The sequence below is a fragment of the Drosophila virilis genome, chromosome 5 (assembly GCF_030788295.1).
Source record: "Drosophila virilis strain 15010-1051.87 chromosome 5, Dvir_AGI_RSII-ME, whole genome shotgun sequence".
Taxonomy (NCBI): domain Eukaryota; kingdom Metazoa; phylum Arthropoda; class Insecta; order Diptera; family Drosophilidae; genus Drosophila; species Drosophila virilis.
In genome coordinates this window covers 13912367-13937009 of record NC_091547.1, presented here as the reverse complement: position 1 = coordinate 13937009, position 24643 = coordinate 13912367, and the positions used below count along the sequence as shown (strand labels likewise).

Below are 24643 nucleotides of genomic sequence, written 5' to 3'. Positions count from 1 at the left end.
CGCACATCTTGGCTTGGAAATTGTTAATTTTAACCTGATAAACCAATTGCAGCTCGCAAAACATTATTCTTTCAATATAAAACTCCGCATTCCAATATACACCTGACCGCGCCCTTTATACACCTTTATCCATGCATGCGTGTGCCGTCGAGGTCAACAAATTTTGAACATACTTCAAATGCTTGGCGGGCAAAATCCTCCGGTATATATGGTACACCTGCACAAGCACAACACAATCCGCTTTGGCTGTCGCGCGCAAATGAAACGGAAGGCCGCGGCTTTCAATTAGCCTACTTATTTATAAAAGCAAGCCATCAGCTGCTACAATATGACGTTGCCCTTCTAATCGCAATGGCAGCCGCAGGTTTTCAGTTCGGGTTATCTGCATGAGTTGCGCGTATGAGAGGCGATTTCCTGCATAATATTGATCGATGAAATTCTTTAGAGTTTCCAGCTGAACGCTGAGACATTTTTGTGGGCATGCAGCTTGAAATGGGCGTAGCCTATAGTGCATAGGTAGAAAGGGTAGATTTCGTAATTGGCCTGGCATCAGTGGAAAGTTAACAAGCTGTAATTCAAAATTGAACAATGACACAACACTTACCATAACAAAGCCGACAGCGACAACGTCAACCACATCAAAGAAATGAAAAAGAAATAAAATCGCACATGTTTCATAAGCCCCAGCAGCTGGTGAGTCGTAAAGGTTTTGTAAGGCAACTCCGCGAAGCTGAACCGACAATTGGCTAAGTTCATGAAAATTTGCCACAGAGTCTCCCACGGCTGAAGCCCCACTCTAACCTGAAAATGCCTTAAGAGCGCGACGTCGAAAATTCCTTAAATATTGCTGCCGGGCAGGGCAGTAGGGCCTCAAGTCCCTCTGATATTCTCATGAGCTTAAATGGACTTGATAATGTAGACCACAAGTGGACCATATGAGGTCCATATTTCAAACTAACCAAATGATTTATGGCGCAAGAATAATCCTTCGCAGTACAAAAAATTCCATTTAAGATAGATTATCATAAGTTTTTCATTTTTTTTTTTATAGAAAAGTGAACGCGAATGTGGATTTATTCTTGGTACAGCAAGTCTCTCTTTATCTGAGCCTTGGCTCAGGGTTATTGGGAACGTGACTGTTTTAATCTAGACCATTTGGTAAATGGTATGAGGTGGGCGTGTGTCTTGAGCGTTTGTTTAAAGGGCGTTACGCCCACAATGGGCGGCTCGGCTAAATGACTCATGCACTATACAAAATTTGAGCGCGATTTTGCAGCGAGGCAAAGTGAAAGTTCGTTTCTGGGCGGGTGGACACAGCCGCAAGAAGCCGAACAGGCAACAAGCCAAGAGGGCGACACCAAACCGTCGTGACCTTGCCTGTGTGCTGTCCTAATAATAAGTAATAACAGTAAGAGTAAGAGCAGTAACAACAATAATAATAATAACAATGCTGCTAATAATAATAGTAATGCTGTTGGTAATAATAAATAGTAATAATAATTGTAATAGCAAGACAGTAAAAACAAAAACCAGTTAATAGGCAACAACTTCGACAGCGATTGCGCAACAAGCTGGCATTACGAGCACAATTAAATTACGACCGCAACCTATGCCGCCAATTGGCTGGAACGCGAGCGCATTTCACATGAAATATCCAACTGGCCGTAACCCCAAAATATTTGCAGTCCAGCTCGCGAAAGTCAAATCCAATTCACATTAACACTAATAACAAAATTTGCCACCCCAAGTGGGGGGCTACTGCCTCTAACTAGGCTCCCGTCTTTCTCAAACAAATTTGGCCTAATGAATACTTAACCCCTGGACGCGATAATTTTGGAGAAAAAAAAAAGGAAAAAATACAATGTGAATTGACTGTCCGATTAACTTTCACTTGCCAGCTTACAAATCTATTAAGATTTATGAGTGTTCCACAAGCTTATATTGTTGTATTTTGAGGTCCGGTCTGTCTTGAATGTATGCCTGTTCCGCTCACAAAACGAAATGAAATGAAATGAAATGAAATGAAATGTATTTAAAAGTAAGGCAGTGAGCCAGTGCGTAGCTCTGACAATGACAAGGGAAGGGGCGGAGCAGGTCACCGTCAGCATGGAAATTGACTAGCCGCTCTCCCTACATTCAATTTTTGAGCTCGCATCTCATATGAATGTCCGACTATGAAAGTGTACATGAAATTTAAGACCGGCACACGCAGTACTTGTACTTCCACCAAAGCGGCTGATATGTAATTAATGTCACATCACCTGAATATGAACAACATTTCATTTCATTTATGCAATCAACCAAGAGCCACAACTTGGCCAGAAGTCCACCAATAACTAAATTGCCGGAAGGCCTCGACTTAAGGAACCCCGCACCCTGCACACCTTCCAGCTTTCCTCCACACCAGAATCTACATACTTTTGATAAAGTACGATATGTGCTCAACTTACTGATCGATATTTATCGATGGCATGGACACCGAAACAAGCTAAAGATCATTTGCAAAAAAACAAAACAAAAACCTTTTGTCTAGATTTCAAGTTCTCAGCTACATATATTATTAAATTGCTGCTGATCAATATCAATTTTTTAACACCGTTCCAATGTGAACTTTAGTTGATTCGCTTAGAAGGAGTTCGTTGGAAGTAGTTCAATCTGTGCACAAATGTTAAGAAAAATAATAGATTTTGGGTATCTAACATATATATGTTACATATATTTAGAAGTATTTCTTCAAGTACTCTTATATGCATAATAATCTATTTGATGATTTGTTTAATCAACTCAATCTATTTGGCAAACTTAAAGGCTGCTGCTACTTATTTCTGTTGGCGATTTCCCCTAATCCCCCCGGCGTCAGTTTCGATGCACTTCCATAAAAGTTGGCAAGACGGATTTTGCTACGACTTTGTGTAATTGCTCGAAGTCGGTGCTGAGCTAATTAATTTATTGCTCCATTGCCTGAGAGCGCGAGTTGCTGCTGCTTTAGTGTCGCCAATTATCCAAGAGTTAAGTTTTCGGTTCCATTGTGAAAGTGAGGCAAAATCAGCTCGAGATATCAGCCAGTCGCAATGACTGCGAGTGACTAAATCTGATTGCCAACGCGTGCATGTGTGTACATATGCATGCTACAACAATACAGGTGTATGTGCACACTTGCAGGTGTATACAGCGACAATTGCAACTGTATATGCTTGTTTCTATTGCCGTTTCTGCTGGTTGCTTGTTGCTGCTTGCTGTTTGCCACCTGATGACAACTAGCACCGCTAAAGCACAGCAAGCTGCAATAGTAAAACGTTAATCAATTTCAGGCAGTTTGCCAGAGTATCCACAAATGAATAAATAGAGATCGTTAATGCCGTCGACTTGGCTCTGTTTTTGATCATTATGCCCTACACACACACACACACACACACACACGCACACACACACACACACAGGTGCATAAATAAATGTATTTTCGCTTTTTCGCACAGCTCTCTCGACAGTTAGCGTGAAAAGTGAAACGGTCAAGAAAAAAGAAATACATGCACATGCACATATTCAGGTACACACATTATCATATTTATGCACTTATTGACCCTTGTAAATAAAGTCTAAGTTGGGTAGCCGAGAAAATGTGTTCAGCAGGCCGGAAAATGCTCTTTTTCACTTGCTGAACAGAGTATGCAACTGAAATAAGTTTCCCAACGAGCATTTTTCTAGTTTATTTTTTACTCAGAGACTAAAAATCATTTTGATTTTCCGAAAAGTGTGATCTTTGTAAATAAATGTAATGTAATCCATGGATTTTCCAAGAGATATAAAATAACTATCTTAAAAAGACAAACATTTTTATAAAAAACCTCTGTATTTGCTGAGAGTAGAGTATCTCGTTACCTGGCATTCCGTTCTCGGCCCAAGCACTTTCACTTGGTTTTTTAATGTTTCCAGTCGTTAATGTGAGGTTACCCAAGTTCTATACGCGAGCTACTGCTGCAAACCCATTAAATTTGTATGCATTGTATAAAATTTATACATATATACACATATATATATATATAGATAGACAGAGCAGCGGTTAAAAGTAATTTTCACGGAATAATTTACATAATCATAAAATGGACGATTGCTCGGGCGTTGCTACAAATGTAATTCGAACCAAGGTTGCGGCTGCAATAGATTTGAGCCCGAATTCCATTAAAACAAATGAGTCCAACCTGATTGGACCATATCAGAAAGGTGGCACGACCTAAGGTGTATCAGAGAAAAAAGGTATATGTAAAATACATAACAGTGTATTTTTTTTATAAGTCAAAAGGTTCTTAAGGTGTATTAATTAACGAACGCTAAATACAACAGATAATCTAGGCAGACATATATATTTTTATTTATTAAATGGTCGACAAAAACGAGTGTCTTCCTAATTATTCAATATATCAAATTATAAAATTTAAAATTAAATGCCTAATAAGAATACACAATCCACACAATATATACACAGTACATAGGCAATGCACATTTCACAAACAATATGTAGGCCATGCAACAATTGTTTGCACACCCACGTTAGTTGAGGTCTGCCACATTTGGCCAATGCCAAGCGACGGTTCTGTGCTCAAAGTTCTTGCCACTAACTAGTTGGGGCCGGAAAAGTCATTAAGAGCATAATTTGGAAGGCGATGTGACCTTGCATTGAAAATATTTCACACCATTTCGGCACCAAAGTTCTATGCTAATGCTATTTACAACACTGGCCAATTCTTAACATGTTTATAATACTAATTTGGAAATATCTAAGTGCGCTTGGAATTATTCAGCTACCGTTCTCTCGATATCCATTTTGGTCTTAAACTTGCCCGCGAACATTTGTGGAAACATGTTACGACAATAATTATTTGTATTCCTTTTTTAAGATCAAGGAGGGAATTCAAAATGTCACTGGTCGAAAGAAAAATCTCCGATTTCCTAAATTAAACAAATATTACAAACTGAGCCAATTACTAAGAAGTTAAGCAAGGAAAATGTATTCTCGGCTTAAGAGCTGCATTGTCACAGTGAGCATTTTTAGGTCTTGTAAAATATCAAGTAATCAGGTAATATTGTCGACTTTGTTCATTTTCATCAAAACGAGACTTTAAATATAACAAAAGAGAACAGTTGACTTGGGCCGCGATAATTTTTATAATTCACGACTCTACCCACCGACAAATGACAAGACTGCGCCAGTAGATGTGGGTTAATGTATTTGCACAGTTAGCTGCTTGCAGGCTATTTATAAGAAACCACGAAACTGTAAGACAATTAATTTTTAGTTTTCAAAGCCCCAGAGACAAACAGAAATCAACGAGTTGACAAGTTACAAGTCAAATGGTCAGCAACTGGTCAACGCCAACAACATCGTGAGATCCGATTAGTTTATCTCTTTTTGAAATGAACAATACATATCTTTTCTATTGAATAATGTGCCGTTCTTTAGTCGCAGAATGGGAAAATGTGTTAGCTGTAGAAGTAGGGCATTATTTTCAAATATTACCACATCAATTAATTGCTTGCCTAAAAAGCAGATCACGTACAAAGCATTTACGCGGCAGATAAAGTTCGTTGCCTAAATCTTTTGTTTCAAAGCGAATTGTATGCAGTGAGAGCGTATACGAGCGCTTGGGGGAGTATCTGGTGAGCATTTTGAAAGCAATACAAATTAAATATTATATTGTTATTTAAATATTCTCTTTTGTTGCGTGCCTTTTGTCAACTATTTGGGGATGATAATAATGGGATTGCCCGATTGCAAGCACTGCATAAATACACACAATTCTTTTGTAATTTTCTACGAGTGTCAGATAAAATATATTTCGTCATATATATGTACGCACACATATGACACTGGTATATAAACCTTAACAAAAAAAAAAAAAACAATAAAATCAAAATCATGCCATTTAAAGTTTTTGCCAATGGGTTTTTGCTTCTAGTCAAAGCAAACACAAGAGTTTTGCACTTAATTAGTTACTCGAATCGCTCACCTCGCGGCATTGCGTCATCGTTGAGCTGATTGAACTCTTGCGATTGCATAAAGCCAAGCAGAGAAAAACCAACAACATACATACATATACAGAAACAGAAACAGAAACAGAAACTGAAACTGAAACTGTGGCCAATTTGCACTTAATTTAAAATGTAGCTGGGCACGATTTTTATGAAGTACTGGGCCCCCGAACCGAGTTTGAAAAAATTAATTGAAAATCACCAAGTTCAGAAATGAACAAAAACGTATTTATTAACCAATTGTTTGTGTCTTTTGTTATATATTTTTTTCTCGCTCTCTATTTATATATTTATTTGATTTTGCTGTACTTTTGCAGACAAACAACCGGATCAAACATCGGCCGGCTCCTACTGGCAGCAGCATGTGGCCACACCCAGCAGCTCGACGCCCTTCGACTCGCCCTTCTTTTCAGCGACGCATGGCCTTGTGCAGACGCACCCTTCACTGGGCGCTGGTATTCCACGTCCGGTGCCCCTTAGCAGCAATACACTGGGCAGTGGAGCCCCGGCCAATAGCAATCCATCCTTGACCGCCGGCAGCGGTTATCTCAACTCGCGCGGCACCCTGCCCAGCTCCGCACGGTATCCGCCAAAGATTAGCGGCACCGTTGTTGAGCCCAATCCCAAATCGCCCTTCCGCCATCTGGATTTCTCTACAAGTGCCACCGCCGAGCTGCGTCGTAATCCAGCCCTGTCTGCCCCAGATGAGTGTGCGCGCGCATGTCGCGAGGGCGAGCCGCCCAGGATCTGCTACTATCACTTTACGCTGGAGTACTACACCGTGCTGGGAGCGTAAGTACTCACACAATCACCGAGACTTGTAAAACCCGATCATATGCATCCATAATATACATACATACATACATGTGCATGCTGGAGCTGGTAAAAAATATAATTTGAAAGTCTGACGATTACCTGACGGTTCATAAACCAGAAATCCAATCAACGCTTGAAAAACCAAAAGAAAATAAAATAAAAGAAAAGGCAGTGTCGTAGTTGCAGTTGATAACTTTGTTACCAAAATTCGAAATTAAAACATTGTTACAATCAATGGAGGTTCAGGTCAGGGAAAATACAAATATATACACACAATTAAAAATGCGTATTTGTCTACAAATCCAAGTCAATTTAAAGCACCAGGAAAAAAGCAACTTCGTAAAAAACCTGCAAGCTGTCAGCACACACCATCGGCCATAGCCCAGAGACAGAGAGCGTGATACGTCCACGAACACACACATTAGATACATATACTTGATTCCCACGCCATAAGTGCTGTATTTCCATAATATGCCAGACAAAGAGCCGGGCACGCTGCAAAAACAAAGCAAATGCTGAACTGAACGATATGCAGTTGCCGCAGCGCTAGTGTAAATATTCAGCAGCTCCGGTTACGGGCTCCAGCTGTTGGCCCAGAGTTCTCAGGCTGAAAAGCCACAACGCTATGTGTACGATCCGTAGAGCCAGCTTTTTGCAAAAAAAAAAAAAAAAAAACACAGTTGTGGATAGTTCGATAACCTCGCTAGCTAATATTGTTTTTACTTGCATAGAACAGGTTTCCAAGAGTTTCCTTATGTTAGCAGTCCGGTTGGAAACGCACGCACAATACACATTAACAACTATTCAGAGATTAGAATGCATTTGTAATCCTTCAAAACGTTGCTGTAAATACCCTATACACTTGCACAGTTCCAGTCGGATTCAGTTTTGCGGTTTTATGTAACCAGATTATGAATATATATTTATTTATTATTTTATTTATTTATCAAGCATAGCACACACCAAAATCAAACTTGGCCATGCAATGAATATTCTGCCATCTTTCCGTTTTCTCCACTTAATTTTCGCTTTCTTACAGTGCCTGCCAGGTGTGCACGCCGAATGCCACGAACACCGTTTGGAGTCACTGTCAGTGCGTTTTGGCCGATGGTGTTGAGCGTGGCATACTGACGGCAAACCGAATGATACCCGGCCCCAGTATACAGGTGTGCGAGAACGATAAGGTTGTCATTGATGTGGAGAACCACATGGAGGGCATGGAGGTAACCATTCACTGGCATGGAATCTGGCAGCGCGGCTCGCAGTACTACGATGGTGTGCCGTTCGTCACGCAGTGCCCCATTCAGCAGGGCAACACGTTCCGGTACCAATGGACGGGCAATGCGGGCACCCATTTCTGGCACTCGCACACTGGACTACAGAAGCTTGATGGTCTCTACGGCAGCGTTGTGGTGCGGCAGCCGCCTTCACGCGATCCCAACTCCCATCTGTACGACTTTGATTTGACTACGCACATAATGCTCATTAGCGACTGGCTGCATGAGGATGCTGCGGAGCGGTACCCGGGCCGCCTGGCCGTGAACACTGGCCAAGATCCGGAATCCATGCTGATCAACGGCAAAGGCCAGTTCCGTGATCCCAACACTGGTTTCATGACAAACACGCCGCTCGAAATATTCACAATTACACCCGGCCGGCGCTATCGGTTCCGCATGATCAACGCCTTCGCCTCGGTTTGCCCAGCGCAGGTGACCATCGAAGGCCACGGCATGACAGTAATTGCAACTGACGGCGAGTCTGTGCATCCGGTCAACGTCAACACAATCATCTCCTTTTCAGGTAAGTCCTTCAGATAAGATATGCAACTGCAGAGCACCAAATAACCATTGGGTATAGGCGAGCGCTATGACTTTATTATCACGGCCGATCAGCCCGTGGGCGCCTACTGGATCCAGCTGCGAGGACTCGGCGAGTGCGGCATTCGTCGAGCTCAGCAGCTAGCTATCCTGCGCTACGCTAGAGGTCCCTATCAGCCAGCCTCGGCGCCACCGACCTACGATGTCGGCATTCCGCAGGGTGTGGTAAGTTGCGCTATTCCCATTTCAATACACTTATCGATTCTAGACAGTCCAACAAGAGTGCAGAGCTCGGTAATATGAGTCTTCATTGAATATGAGTCTTCATTATACTTACAGCTTAAATAGGTAATAGACTTTCGATTTCATTTCATGCCAAAACGAGTGTCACGAATTCGCAATTAGGCTCAAAGTTAATTAATTAGAAGTCGAAGCTTTAACAATCTGAATGCCTGAGATTCGATATAGTATATTATCCAGTTATAGATCCTTCAAATCAACGTGCACAAATTACACAAAAGATTTTAAGGCATTGAGGCTTTACAATATTTAGAGTTTGACTCCTGCCATATACGAGGTATATTGATTGGGCACAAGTAGATATATAAGTTTTCTGATATTGTCAATATCGCGAGGTAGCTCAACGCATTACTCTAACATGAGTGTAAGTACAATGTATTATATATAAATAATTATTATTTTGTTGTGGATTTGTAAATACGTACGCTGTACATATATAAAGAAAATGCAACTGCAACTGTGACTCACTGTGAAAAATTGCAAAACTTAATACTTTTTTCTGTCTCTTTCAAAAACCTTACTCCCCCCCAAAAAAAAAAAAAAAAAAACCTCCACGCAATGTAACATTCGACCACACAACCAATTCAAACGTGGTTAACCTGCACATGTATATATGAACACAATCCTCCTTGCAATCCGACGACTGACATTGTGACGTAAACTAACGTAATAAAAGGTCATGAACCCCCTGGACGCTCAATGTAATCGTCAACGCAACGATGCGATCTGCGTAAGTCAATTGAAAAATGCACTCGAAATCGACCGTGGAATCCTTGCTGAGAAACCGGACGTTAAGATTTTCCTGCCATTCCGTTTCTTTGTCTATCGCGCTGAGGATCTCTTCCAACCGAACACCTACAACCGATTTTTGGGTAAGCAATAGAACCAAAACATACTTGATTAGTTGAGTGTGAGACTTACCCGAATAATTTCCAGTGGCTCCAACTGGCGATCATGTCATCTCGCTTATCGATGAGATATCCTATCTATCCGCGCCGGCCCCGCTCACCTCGCAGTATAATGAAATCAACCCGGAGCAGTTCTGCAATGGCGACAACCGACCGGCCGATTGTGGACCCAACTGCATGTGCACCCATAAGATCGACATACCACTCAATGCGATTGTCGAGGTCGTACTAGTGGACGAGGGTTAGTTCTCAACAGATTAATACAAATATTGTCCCGTTGCTAACAACCCAAGCTAATTGCAGTGCAACAGCCAAACCTGTCACATCCCTTCCATTTGCACGGCTACGGATTCAGTGTGATCGGTATCGGTCGCTCGCCCGACTCGACTGTGAAGAAGATCAACCTGAAGCATGCGCTGGACCTGGACAGACGCGGTCTCCTGCACAGGCAGTATAATCTGCCGCCGACAAAGGATACCATTGCGGTGCCCAATAATGGCTATGTGGTGCTGCGCTTTAGAGCTGATAATCCCGGTAAATATAATTTGTAAATAGTTGTCAATTGATTATTATAATTATGGTTTATTTGGCAGGTTTCTGGCTTTTCCACTGTCATTTCCTATTCCACATCGTTATTGGCATGAATTTAATACTGCAAGTCGGCACCAATGCCGATCTGCCACCTGTGCCACCAGGTTTTCCAACATGTGGCGATCACACTCCACCCATTCCCATTAATTAAGCTAGGCTCTAATGCAACGGCTCTAACTCATAGAAGAAACCCGCACAAAAACAAATACTGAAAGCGATGAGGACCTGCCTACAGAACGACCAGTTTGTACAAAGTTTTAGAGACAGCACAATAAGTATGTATGTATGTATGTATGTGTATATATGTATTTGTTGTAAATTATCCCGATTAGCACAGAATCCCCCGATAAATACGTTATCACTGCCGCCTACCTGTATGATACTATTATTACCTGCCTTCCGCAAAAGCTTGCCTCTGGGTGCACATTGCTTGCGCCCTACCAAAAGTTGCATCAAGCAATTATTCCCTACCCCTCCTGCACTCTACTTAATAATAATAATAATAATAATAAAATAATAAAAAATCACGCATAGTGCACACAGATGCACTAGAGCAGACGAGGTGCAATGAATGATATTCTGTATAAAAGTGTTAACAATCATATTAGTATGATTTGGATGTTTGGAGCAGCCGCCATAAATACTCCCAGAAATTCAATTTGAACTTTGGACTTAGTCTATTATTATTATTTTTTTTTGTTTGTTTGTTTTTATTATCAATTAAAACACATTGGTTTTCCTGTGGCGATCCGTTTCTGATAATTGTAACCGAAACATGGACTAGCTCCAATCCTCGAGTGTTTTGTAATATGTGTATGTATGTGGATGCATACGTATATGTATGTACAGAATTGATGTATGTATATTTAACTAATGTATGTATATAGGACCAATAATTCACACGCTGGTGCCTAGTTTTATGCAAAGCTTAACTTTTCCTGGTTTGAATTTGGATTAAGTTTGACTTTGTGTAAATTTTAAATACATGTAAAAATCAATTAAATGAATAAAGCTATAAAATAATTATTAATGTACATAAAATGTTTGTAAAAATCAAATATATATTATGCTTAAACTACTTACTTATGTAATGCCTAGGGTCTATTTTATGAAATACACTCTGATTGGCTTCTCCCAGTCATATTTAATACTAGCTGCAAATCAATAAAACGATACATCATGCATTTGTAATTGATAAAATAAATATGTTTGCCAGACATAAAACTTGTACATTTCCAACACAATGCAATATATATACCCTATATATATAATTTTATATAAACTGGAAAATCTAGAGATTTGTATAGCTTGAATTACGATACAACCCAATTAACTGCCGTTAAATTTATATTTATTGTTTAAATCAATTTTAATAAAATATGAAAAATTAAAATAGTTACACGATTTCATTTCCATTTACACGTTCTCTCACCTTCTCCATACCCTGTACCCATGGAAAATTATTTGGCAGAAAAAAAAGGTACATTGGTGCTGTACAAATATGTGAAGAGGCAGCGGACCCGATCTCGATCCTCTGCCTACCAATCTGTGTCTGTGTTTCGTCTGAATACGCCGGACAGCAAATCCGCAATACGAATAAATTCTCGTATGGGTTTGGGGTGTTGGTACACACTATTCCTATAAAAAAAAAACGTTTGTATATCGAATATGCGCAGTTGGATGGCAATACGAGGCCCTCAACAGAATGCATTCAAGCATGAGTTATTCATGGCTGGATACAGGGTATCTGCTAGTCGGGCCAGTCGACTAGAGCACTCTTGTTTTAATACAGTCTTTTGTATTGCCATAGACGTATCCATTGTATGTATGTATATCAACACAATAAACAACGAGAATCAACAATTTTTTTTTTTCAGAACTGTTTTTAAACTTTCTTAAAATCACAGCAATTGCGTGCACAAACTGATAGAATAATTAAATGCTTACCTAATAGTTGTTTATTTTTTTTGTATAATTTAAAATTGTTCACAGATACTCAACCCGCTGGATGCCATTTGTGATCGCAAGCGTGCCGATGCAATTTGCGTTTCGAATTTAAAGAACGCGAAAAAAGTGGATAAGAGCGTTTTGGTTGAGAGGCCCGATGTGAAAATCTTTTTGCCTTTCAGATTTTATGTTTACGAGCCGAAAACTCTCTTTATACCCAATACCTACAACAGATTTTTGGGTACGTAACCATTAAACAGATTGGCATTTAACTGTTTGCTAACCGAACTCATTTGCTTTGCCCAAACTAACCTGAACCAACTTTTTTGTATACTTACGCTCATGTACTACTAAACTTAACAATGCCTCATTGGGTCAACTCAACAAACTGATCGCTACCAATACACACATGTTTAGTTGTGCCTAGCGGTGACCATCTAACCTCTCTCGTCGACGAAATATCGTACATATCGCCACCGGCACCGCCACTGTCACAAATCGAGGATATACCGCCCGAGTACTTTTGCAACGGCGATAATCGACCGCCCAACTGTGGACCCAACTGCGAGTGCACGCACATGGTTGATATACCACTGGGAGCGATTGTTGAGGTTGTGCTGGTGGATGAAGTGCAGCAGGTGAACCTGAGTCATCCGTTCCATTTGCATGGTACCGCCTTTTATGTGGTGGGGCTGGGCCGGTCGCCAGACAAATCAATAAAAAAAATCAATCTTAAGCATGCTTTGGAGCTGGATCGCATGGGAATGCTTGAACGCGACTTCTCGAAGCCACCGCTCAAGGATACAATCGCTGTGCCCAATAACGGTTATGTGGTGATGCGATTTCGGGCCGACAATCCTGGCTACTGGCTGTTCCACTGTCACTTTCTGTTTCACATTGTCATCGGCATGAATTTGGTCTTTCACATCGGCACACAAGCCGACCTGCCACCCGTGCCGCCGCGTTTTCCCCGCTGCGGTGATCACGTACCACCCGTTACCTGGTATTAACCACCACCAACATCAGTTAGTGGCCCCTCTCGTTAATCATGTGCTATGCTCCACCACAATAACGATTTAATTAATTTATTAACCACTTGCTTGTCCGTAGGCTAAATCATGTTGTAATGTGCAATAGCAAGATTGGATGGGTGATATCGCCCGTCACGGGGCAAACTAGGTCTATGTTTGTGTTTATATTATGTTTATTATTATATTAATACTATTATTGTTAATGTTCATATACTTACATATGTTATTTACGTTTATGTTATGAACATTATGCGCATGTGTTCACTTTCGTCCACATATATCCACATATATGTTATATATTTAATAGAACGTACTTCTAATGTTAACCACATAAAATACGATGCAAAAAACTGTTCCAAGGCCAGCTCGCATCAGGGGCTCGCATCTGCGGCTTATGCTAACCGAGTGTCATAGTCACATGCACTAATCCTTTCGTTCTATAGTCGCTTCTGATGCGGACCATCTAATTTCGCTCATCGATGAGGTCTCGTACGTATCGCCGCCTTCGCCAATGCTGTCCCAGTACAATGACATTCCGGAGGATTACTTCTGCAATGGGGACAATAGGCCCGCAGACTGTGGCGAAAATTGTCAGTGCACTCACAAGATAGACATACCATTGAATGCAATCGTTGAGGTTGTTTTGGTGGACGAAGTGCAACAGATCAACATAAGTCATCCATTCCATCTGCACGGCACTTCCTTTTATGTACTTGGCTTGGGACGCTCGCCGGACACAAATATTAAACGGATGAATCTGAAACATGCACTGGACCTAGATCAACGCGGTATGCTAGAGCGACAGTATATTAAGCCGGCGCTAAAGGACACGGTAGCCGTGCCAAATAATGGATACGCGGTCTTACGATTTCGAGCAGACAATCCTGGGTTCTGGCTGTTTCATTGTCATTTCCAATACCACATCGTAATTGGCATGAATTTGATATTTCAAATTGGCACTCCCAAGGATCTTCCGCCTGTCCCTACCAACTTTCCGCGCTGTGGTAACCACCAACCACCCATAACTCCCAGCACCTTATGGTAGCTAGACATTATACAGTCCCATAATTAGCAACTAAGTGCGTTATATCTTTAAGATCAGTTATTTATCGTATAGACATTAACAAAATTCTACCTTTGTGATGAAGCGCTTTTTATTATCATTAAAAAATAAATGTGTAATTAAATAGAACTTTTATTAATCTGTCTAAAAGTGAGACAGCAAAACAACAACAACACTTCTCAATTACGACTGACTACTAAATATAATTTTTAGGGACATTGAGTTCAAAACAACGGATTGTAAGAACTTGTAACTATTAAACTCAGATATATATTAAACCTTGTATTCTTTCTGATTTTCAAGGTTTACATTAGAATTGTCAAGGATAAATTTGATTCAAGCTTTTGGTTCCTTATTCGATGGAACTCATTTAAAATTTCGATGTAAAATATAACGTATACGTGAAGTCCGTAAGGTACGGAATTTGTAAAAACAATTTGCATTCAAAAATAATAAAAAGGGATGTTGTTGAGAAAAAAAACGAATATCTTGGACAAATAATGTCCAATATTGAAATTTTGACATAAATTCAACTAATAAGCAAGGGTTCTTACAATAATATTTCCAAATAGATAACTGCCAAATTAAAAATGTTTTAAATTAGCTCATAAAACATCGATAGTTCCCAAAAAGTCATCGATGGTTCTCAAAACACAAAAAATATCGCTATAATCGACGGTCCTATCGATAGTTTGCCAGATCTACTTATCCCCATCTCCAACAACACTAATATCCTAAATTAAAATTAAAATATTGTTTCCTCGCTGGACTGCGGGGAATTACTTAATAAGAAAATCAAAATAAAAAGTATGGGAAAATCTGAAGGTATGTACGTCTCATGCATCACTAAGAGTCGTCATCTTTAATCGTGAATTCTATAATCATTTAAGATCGCCGCTCAAAGCGGAGTAAACGACAAAAACCCGCACGGTTTGCCTCGCCCACAGAGTCCCCGCCATCACCGACACAAGCAATCTGTGTTCCAGAGCCAATTGAAATGGCAACAACGCAGGCAGCTGCACAAATACCAGTAAAACCTACAGTGACAACCCCATCGGTGTATACTAACAAGGCTAATGAACGGACACGACCTGCGTCCAGTACGAAATCTTTGCCGGGGATCTCAACGCCACCAAGCAATTCCACGAAGAAGGTTAGAAAACGCCGTAACTCTGATACTTCAAGCGATGAGGAGCGATGGTTAAATGCCATCGAAACTGGCAAACTTGAAGACGTCGATGATGAGTTGAAAAAGATAAAAGATCCCAAACTAATGACAGCACGCCAACGTGCCATGTATGAACGGACGCAGGATGCCGAGCCTGCATTGGCGGGATTTGTGGAAGAGCTTATCGCACTTCCAAGTGGGTATAGGGAGAAGGAAAAACCTCAGACGGCCGAGGAGATTCAAAAGGCTGCGCTAAAGTCGCAAAAGCGCAAACAACAAGCCGATGAACGTAGGGAGAAAGACAAGCAAAAGACGATGGAACGCCTGCTAAAGAAGCAAGAAAGTGGCAAGCAGCGCTCAGCAGCAGCACGTAATAAACAAAATCAAAAACTCACACGTCCATCGCTTACGTACATAAATTCTTTGGATGGTGTTTACATAATAGTGCCACCAGGACAAGAGTTTCCAATACAAGCACAATCCGCCATCAAACCGCCGCCCCGTCAGCTGTGTGGTATCCCAGGCTGCACCAACCGCAAAGTCTACAGTTGCTCCAAAACGAATATGCCGCTGTGTAGTTTAGCGTGTTATCGAAAGAATCTTGCTGTTATTTAAAAATCGTAGGGTCAGCCAATTTAATAAAAATAAATGTTATTTTATTGGTTCATTAGGAAATTGTTGATAATCTCTTGCTGTTCGGACTCAATGCGCTGCAAATATTGATACTCGCTTTTCACACGCTCGAGTTCCACTGTCTGCTCTAGAATCTGGCTCTGATAAACTTGCTGCTCCGTCTGACGCTGTTTGGCCATTGTCTTGAGCTGGTTCTGTGTGCCAATTGCACGCAGTTTTTCATTCTCGACATCTTTAGCGAAATTAGACGATATTTTGTAGAAGTCCTCACCGAACTTTTTAAAAACTTGCAAGTTTCTTGAATATTCCAAGCACTCCTGTCGCAGCTCAATTGTCTGGTTGGCAATCGTTGGATCCTGGACTCGGAGCCTATAGATTTCGTCCATATAAAGCCCTGCTTTATGAAGTTCCTCCATTGTAACTTTATTCCGATTAAATTCTATTTAGTTGGTCTTTTTTTATAAATCAATGTTGCCATGGCAACCAACAATACCTACCCTCTAACTTGGCTAAACGCTAGCAGCTCCTTGCTCTCACACATAAACACTACACTACATGTTAAGATCTTTTTATGGTTAATTAACCGAACCATTTTTATTAGTCTGATTTCTACTCATTTCCTTTATATATATATAATATGTATGTATACGTTTGTTTTCCGAGATTGCATACATTTAAATACGCATCAAATATGAGACCTAATACTTTGCGCTAGGCATGGGATCTGGTGTGACAGTGACAGATGGAATATAATTGCGATTAATCTCACGGTGTTCACAGTTTTAATACATACACAAAAATTTAATTTGTTGGCTTGATTTTTTGGTAAGCATATAAACGAATATGTTCCAAAACCACAGTTACGACACTCGCGCCAAAGATCAGGAGGCGAACCAACAATGGCTGCAAGCACCGCAGTTTTGCCATCTAATCTGAGGAATTTCCAACTTAGGTATAAGTCAAGTGGGGTTGTTCCGCTTGTTTGATCGCAATCGAGCGAGGCCCGTGCGCTCTTCTTCCTCGTCGCTCGTATACTGATGCATACTGGCGCCGCTGACGCCGCCTGCACGCACGGAAGATGTGGCTTGCAACAGCTCCTGGTCCGGCGCATTGCGATTCTCATAGAGTAGAACCTGAAGAGTCTCCTCGTAGATGCGTGCTTCTGGGAACTCCACTTTAGTGTGCTTGCGATCTGTCGCATAGACAATAGATGTACAGCAGACCTCGGCCACTTTTTTGCCGTGCCCATAAAATGACCAGCAGCAAATTTCACTTGGCCCAATTACGTCCTTAATGAATAGTATTCGCTCGTTAAAGCGTAATGACAGCTTGTCAAACAGTTCAATATTCTTGAGCAAATTATCATCCGAAGTGCTTGTGTACGAGTATTTGTTGTTCTGTCGCTGTACCACCAAAATGACGGCCGGCTTCGAGGATGAACTGATCAGCAACTGTTCCTCCTTTTGCGACGTTATCAACGGTATACGGCAGATGGGTTTCGGTTCCTGGTGTGTATATAATGCCCGCTCACAGGACATTGCAAGTTCAGTGATGCAGTAGTATTTCGCTTCGGCAAGTAGCTCTGCAATCTCCTTGTTTGTCTCCGGCAGCGGCACACTGCCATCACGCAAAAAGTTTAATATTATGCCAAAATGATTGCCACAACGATCGATCAAAATCCAACCTGTTAACCAAATTGAAACATGTGCAACATGAAGTAAGCAACTATGATGGGTATGGAGACATACCTTCAGAATCTGTAAGCACCTCCATGCGCCCACTGAACATGGCACTGAGCATGGTATCATTATGTTTTGTTAGAGTGCCAATCGTCGTATAATACAAACGGCCACCCACATTTAGTTTAACGTACTGTGATGCGTGTCCCTTCAATAGCACTTTCTGGTCGCCGGACATAGTTTCGGGCTCTTTGGCATGGAGTACAAGCTGGTTGCTGGCTGCCTGAGTCAAATGGACTTTGCCATTAAAAGCGCGACCCAGATCGTCAACTTCAATGTTGCTGGATGGTGTATTTGAGACACCAGCCACGGCAACCGTGCCGATACTTCCGTTCACTGTGTCCACGCCCTTTTGTTTGGAGCCTCTGCAAACGCTTTCTTTTGCGTTGCTTACGCTCGCCGCGAGCGCCAATGGATCAATTTTGGCGAATATTTAAATCTCTTAACAAGAATATTAAAAAATGCTAGATTTACTCTTGATGCAGTCAATCTTAAAAACGTACACACATATATATATATGGATTAATACACCTACACCAGTATGAATGTGCTGATGTAAATATAAAAATGTCTTAAATGATACCAAAACGCTTTCATTCACAAAAAATACTAAATACCTCTTTAGGTATTTCTTCGTACCTTAAATAAAGTTTCATTTGTTACTAAAAATTACAGCGTAAGTACAAATCGAACAGCTGATTGCCATGCTCATCGCAAGAGATATTAATTTTTTTTGAGAATTTCACAAACTAATCATATTTGTAAGCATTGCATACTTGTTTTTACTCTTCCGAGGTAACATAGGAAGCTGTTTAATATTTTTCGCAGCTCCCATCAAAACCGACGGACAATTTATATAAAAAAAAAAAAAATCATAAATTCAAATACAACCCTTAGTTGATAGGCTACATTTCTATTTTCCGATGCATCCAAATATTGGTTCACCAAATTCAAAACACCAAAAACTGGCAGCTTCCATTTAAAAAACACTTGATACCGGCCAATCAACTTATTTTAAAAAGGGTATAAAAAAAATACTGACAATTGAATATAACTGTACCTGAGGAAAATAAATATTTTGTTAATCTGAATTTAATTTAAGTTCAAGTTAATGCTTAATGCTATAGTTTTAGTATACATACATGAACTGTATTTCAGATTTTCTACTTTCGGGCAGTTTATAGGCAGGAAGTCTCAATCTTACTGGTTTTTATTTTCTGACTCGTCACATTATACATTAATTTTAAATATATAAAAAAGTTTTTTTGGGTGAACGCATCGAAAAATAATAACTAATAAGTCTATAATTGTATGTATGCATATGAATATATAAGATGTGGAATTTGATGATTTGATTGAATTGATAATTGAACGTGAGCTAATGATTTTACGTTTTTAGAAAAGAACAAAATAAAAAGAATATATTTATGAATAGGTAAAATATATGTGTACAAATGAATATTCGTTATGTATACACTTGCATTAAATAATTTGGAAATTGTTTTCTTTTTCTTTGCTCTAAGAGCCCGCATTTAAATAGTGGTGTAGGCCCAATAATAGAATTTATGTAGATGATACGACGACAGCAGTTTCCTTCTGTTCACCAACCGATGATGGCGGGCAGCTAATGGCATCGGTGGCATTCTTTGCGTTTGCATCCTCTGGCTCCAGCAAATCACCTTCAATCTTCAATCGTTTTGACTTGCTAGTAATCTCGGCCCGGCTAGCTTCATCAGCACCAGCGTCTGGTGAAGCGCTACGTTTAAGAGCACTTTGCTCCGCATTGGCGTCGTTGGATTCTTTCTTTTCCTTAGCTGCTTCAAGGATCGCGTTTTCCGTCTCAGCTGGATTTATTGTGGATGTTAGTTCTTGTAGTTTTTGCTCAAATTTCACAATGACAGCGGTCATGTTGTCGCATCCAGTGCCATCGCCCATTGTATTTGGCGCCAAACAATTGTCAAAAAGCTATTTGTTAATTATTTGAAAACGAAATAAATATGAATTTGGTTTATTCCCAAAGACAGATGCGATCAATTAAGCTCACCTCCTCACAAATTTGCGACAATTTCTTGCTTTCATCTTTCAGACGCAGCCGCACAAAGTCGACTACCTCCCCGCTGGACATGTAATTCCATATACCATCGCAAGCCAGGACCATAAACTCATCTTCTGGAGTAATGATTAGTTTCTTAACGTCCGGCAGCGCGGAAATCATTTGTGCTTCAGCTGGCAGCTCCAAATTCGTTTTGTATGCATGATCTCCCAGAGCCCTGGACAAATTTAGCCCACCGTTAACGCGACCATCAAGGGTGACACGGCCACCTGCCTTGACAATACGTGTTGACTCCTCTTCATCCTCGGGCTTGTGATCTAGGCTCATCTCAATGGCCTTTCCGTTGCGTGAAATAACGCACCGCGAATCTCCAGCATTCGCTACATATAAGTCACGGCCGTGCAACAAACAGACAACCGCTGTGCATCCACTATCTTTACCAGGTTCTTCAATCATGTTGGCGCAGAAATGATCATTTGCTAGCTGGTCTTCATCGGCGTCATCTTCGCTAACATTGTCATCCTAAAAACAGTTTATATAACATCCAATAAATAAGAAAATCCATTTGTTAATCAAACTCTTTCTAAAGATGTTAATCAGCAGATCAGGTCATGTTATCTTTTATGACCGAGTTAAGAGCATATTGTGTATCTTACCTCGTCTTCGTCGTCGTCGTCCTCGTCATCATCATCATCGTCGTCGTCGTCGTCATCGTCATCATGACCGTCATTACCGTCAACCATCTCCTCATCAGAAGAGCTATCAGCCGCAGTAATTTCTTGGGCTTTTATCAAAGCGTTCTCGTCATAATCGGCGTCGTCGTCGGTGGACTCTTCGTCTTGTGCAGAATTGACTTTTTTCAAAACTTTTTCCGATTCCTTGCTAGTTGATGAAATGTCAGCGGGCTCTGGTTTACCGGTTGTGGAATTGTCGACACTTCCGTTTGCTTTTTTATCTGCAATATCGCTGGAACCAGACACAGCAGTTTCCTCTGATGCGGCGGGAGTCTCATTTGCAACTTTGACCACGGCTTTAGCCTCTGAAGAGGTAACACTACCATTCTGCTCAGTAGGTGCAACGCCACTGTTATTGCTTGCTGCAACTTTGCTGATGACGGATTCATCCTTAGGAGTATTACTTGTGCTAGGTGAATTGTTGGTTTTGCTAGCACTTGAACTGCTGCTGCTAACTGTGGACTCATCTTCTGGTTCCGGCTTGCCAACTCTTGAACTGCTTGGGCCAGCTCCGTCTATTTCATGAAACGCAGCTGCAGCTGCTGCCGAAGTTGAGGAACCTGCAGGCTTAGCTGTTGGATCCATGACAGCTTTATTGACCGCTTCGGCAGCGACAGCCGCAGCACGACGACCACGCAATAACGTTGGCATTGACTTTCCGGCAGCAGAGTCAGCCTTAAGCAATGAAAGGTCATGCGTTTGGGGCAGGCCTTTGTACTTCTCTAGAACCTCGTTCAGCGGCAAATTACTCTCCTCATGCAATTCAGCCAGATCTTCGTCGTCGTCCTCCTCGTCGTACCCCTCACCATCTTCATCGACAATATTGTGTTCGCCAGCCAGTATCTTTAATGTATTGACCACTGTTGGGTCGAGCAATGTTTTATCGAATCCCAGAAACGCATCTTTGAGTGCTTGCTCCAACTTGCCGCTCTTGTAGCTGTCGAGGCTCATAAGGAACTCTGGCAGTTTATCGGCACAATATTGCGCCACCTCAGCACCGCCGTGTCCATCGTAAACCGCAAAAAACGATGTGTTCGTGTCAAAATTCAATATTGAATTATGCGCATCCTTAAAGAAACAATAACACCTCAAGTAAACAGCTCCGATATAACATATATACAAAATTCATGCACTTACCTCTTGACTGTTGCGCCAGCCCTGCATCGAACTGGCACCCACGACGAGCATATCATTGAATTCATCTGTGGAAGCTTTTTCCGTCTTCGGATGCGACAAGTAAGCACCCATTTTTCACACACAATAAGTCCAGCGCTTCAGGAATATCCAAACGAGTGGTGGCGATAGCCGCAGCGACTGCTTCAGTTGCAATTGCGGAAAAATCGATGCTTGGGCAACGCACGCGCGCAGTGTGTACTTTTCGCGCCACCGGCAAAAATAAAGCCGGAGTCAAAGGTTGCTTAGATTTGTTGATTCTGTTACAATTACAACAAATGGTATGAGTTAATTATTTGTCCTAACCATTTTTTCGTTTCTTTTTCGTACATATAAGCTTTTTAGCAAATGATTAATATAATTTAAGATCGGCACGTTCTCTTGGGTAGCGTCTCTATAAATTGTGTCGTGTGTATCCCATGCCGCTTTGTTCGACTAAGGTTGCCAAAGTGTTTGTGAAACTCATTTGTTGTTTTACAGTATAGCTACAGACTGAATACTTTACCCAACTGTCTATTCGTTGCAATTAATGGCTTATTAAAATACTCCTTTCGCAATATTTTCGCCGTTCCTCAAAAAAAAAAATCTACACTGCCGACCGTGTGATGAAAAGATGCCATCAAGTTAAAGTTGGGATATTTATATTGAAATGGATTATTTAGGCTCAACAAGTAATACAAGTCTGGCAACGCCAAATCGAATAATTGAGCTGTTTCCACCTTTTAACTGGAACTGACATTAGATGCAGATCGCGCTACAACTGAGAACGTACAATACTTAACAAAGATTCGCCAATTTAATTTTAATTAATGGACAAACGTATTTTTTTTTTAAAATGAGAAAGGATTCTTTTTCGCTTTGATTTCATTAAGATTATAAATAGTTGTGTGATACATATACCGACTAATTTTATCATAAATTATCATGTATGTGGTGGTGGGAAGCATTTTCGACTCCATAAAGTATACATATTCCAACTATCGGTAATACTTCGTAGTGCCCGCGCATTTAAACTTTGTTATTCGATAACTTGCTCCGTTACCAAGCAGTCGATACAAAATCGATAGAGATATCCGTTTTTTGATTTAGCCAATCTCTAAGAGTTTTAGACCTTTAAGATGCTGGAATTAACTTTTTAAATTTATTTTTATTAATACGTCAAACTCATTTACGAAGATCTTTTATGTTTAAGGCCCTCCAAAAGAGTTAAATGAATACTGATTTCAGCGACTTTGGAAATTTCCGGCTGCAAAAAAAATCAATAAAAAATCATACAGTGTAAAACTCCAATAAACGGACACCCCCGCTGCGGGGGTTCTTGTCCGGTTGTGAGACTGGTTATTGGAAATGGCCGATTTTGGGCAAGCTAAATTTGTTTAATTTTAAATAGTTTTTTGAAGGGAGGAAATATATTATATTTATAATTATTATAATTTTCTGCGTTCTCTAATATGTCAATATAAAACCTTAAAATAAATAAATTGTAAGAGAATTTTTTAAAGAATAAGAAATGAATCTTTTTACAATTTTACGCGATTTGGTTCAAAGGGGGAATCACAAATTCTATTGAAATGAAAAGAAATATTGAAAGGAATTGGTGAGGCATCAAAATTAATAAAAATCCAAAATTAATTAGAATTTTATTTCTGATTTTCATTTTTCTTCTGTTTGCTTATACAAGATTTTTTGAACATTTATCAAAGTGGGATGTCCGCATTTAGTTATTGTAGCGTTTGGTTGTGGTTTGGTTTTTTAGGGAAATAATTAAGAAAAGTTCGGAAAAGCTGTACGCAATGTCTTATTCAATAATTAATAAAAAAAAATAACGCTGATGAAAATTTGCAGTACACAGCCACAGATATATACGCCCAGACACCCACATGAGTGCTTCAGACAACAGTCAGCTGCTCAAAGGTCCTTGTTGAATAGAAAGGAATATGAAGAGTCGAGCGTGGCCTTTTATAACTTTTTAATTGTTTCAATAACTTTGTTTGCCGTTGACATTGCCACAGGATTGCCAATGGATGTCCGTGGAAAGTATCTGAAGTGGTGCCTGCTCGAGGTCTAAAAGGAATGTTTGCTTAACGCCAAATTATCTTTCCATATGTGTGATTAGTCACAGCGACAGATTTCGTTATGGTATATACATAATGAGCCAGCGCAACCAGTGCTCCGTTCGGGCACGACAATGGATTTTTGTTGTTTCTAACTAATTGGCACTCGATAGCGCCCAGCTTAATATGCCGGTTGCCCAATTTTTTGGGCATTTTGAAAACAAACAACAGGTTCAGCATTTGATTAGATAAATGCTACCCTTAATGGACTGGCACAAGTTAAGTACTACTTATCTAGTATTTTGCAATGGTGTGCAACGAAATCGATCTGGTCAGCACCCACAGCATCCCACGAAATAATGCCCAACAAGCGACTCTTGTCAGAGGGATAGCCAAGTTACAGGTGGGCATCTACCTGTGCGGGCATGTGGCAATCCCGGCGATCTGTAGCTTAGAGGCACTTTGGCCATGCATTTAACATGACCGACTTTGGCCAAGTCAGTTGGCATTTTAGAGATTTGCATGGCCAGTTGCAGGCAACATGTTGCCGTCCCTTGTGCGCCCCCTGGCCCGAGGCAACCAGAGCGAC

General features: G+C 40.6%; 5 protein-coding genes across 12 annotated transcripts in view; 2 read left to right on the top strand and 3 right to left on the bottom strand.

Annotated features, from left to right (window-relative positions):
- The window catches only part of stw (straw), a 30835-nt gene extending 16252 nt beyond the window's left edge, over positions 1–14583 (top strand). The window contains exons 2-9 of one of the 7 annotated variants that reach the window (XR_001450280.3): positions 6345–6819; positions 7883–8643; positions 8701–8885; positions 9637–9832; positions 9897–10109; positions 10172–10402; positions 10462–10734; positions 10797–11858. Coding sequence is in view for 3 of the 7 variants with exons in the window: in XM_070209895.1 (XP_070065996.1) it covers positions 6345–6819; positions 7883–8643; positions 8701–8885; positions 12452–12647; positions 13881–14482 (2219 nt within the window). In the remaining 4 variants the exon portion in view is untranslated. Of the gene's footprint in view, positions 1–6344; positions 6820–7882; positions 8644–8700; positions 8886–9636; positions 9833–9896; positions 10110–10171; positions 10403–10461; positions 11859–12451; positions 12648–12823; positions 13588–13880 lie in introns of those variants that run through there. The other 6 variants (XR_001450279.3, XR_001450278.3, XR_004303956.2 and 3 more) reach the window with 6 other exon arrangements.
- Positions 14584–15169: 586 nt separating this feature from the next.
- LOC6626122 (INO80 complex subunit B) lies at positions 15170–16343 on the top strand. Its single transcript, XM_002049993.4, has 2 exons — positions 15170–15325; positions 15391–16343. Exons 1-2 carry the CDS (start codon positions 15310–15312, stop codon positions 16281–16283), a joined length of 909 nt encoding a protein of 302 aa, XP_002050029.2. The 5' UTR covers positions 15170–15309; the 3' UTR covers positions 16284–16343.
- IFT20 (intraflagellar transport 20) lies at positions 16325–16718 on the bottom strand. Its single transcript, XM_002049994.4, has one exon. The coding sequence runs from the start codon at positions 16715–16717 to the stop codon at positions 16325–16327; it is 393 nt and encodes a 130-aa protein (XP_002050030.1). The 5' UTR covers position 16718.
- Positions 16719–16859: 141 nt separating this feature from the next.
- On the bottom strand, positions 16860–18574 carry LOC6626124 (BTB/POZ domain-containing adapter for CUL3-mediated RhoA degradation protein 3). Its single transcript, XM_002049995.4, has 2 exons — positions 18050–18574; positions 16860–17985 (listed from the first exon to the last, which is right to left on the bottom strand). The coding sequence occupies exons 1-2, from the start codon at positions 18216–18218 to the stop codon at positions 17261–17263; spliced, it is 894 nt and encodes a 297-aa protein (XP_002050031.1). The 5' UTR covers positions 18219–18574; the 3' UTR covers positions 16860–17260.
- A 658-nt stretch (positions 18575–19232) lies between these two features.
- LOC6626125 (probable protein phosphatase CG10417) lies at positions 19233–22644 on the bottom strand. Of its 2 annotated transcripts, none has more exons than XM_015173815.3 (5): positions 22506–22644; positions 21965–22260; positions 20750–21895; positions 20085–20615; positions 19233–20005 (listed from the first exon to the last, which is right to left on the bottom strand). In XM_015173815.3, the coding sequence occupies exons 2-5, from the start codon at positions 22073–22075 to the stop codon at positions 19604–19606; spliced, it is 2190 nt and encodes a 729-aa protein (XP_015029301.1). In that variant the 5' UTR covers positions 22076–22260; positions 22506–22644; the 3' UTR covers positions 19233–19603. The 2 variants fall into 2 exon arrangements, with proteins under 2 accessions (XP_015029301.1, XP_002050032.1); XM_002049996.4 differs by lacking the exon at positions 22506–22644 and adding an exon at positions 22331–22435.
- Positions 22645–24643: the final 1999 nt, after the last annotated feature.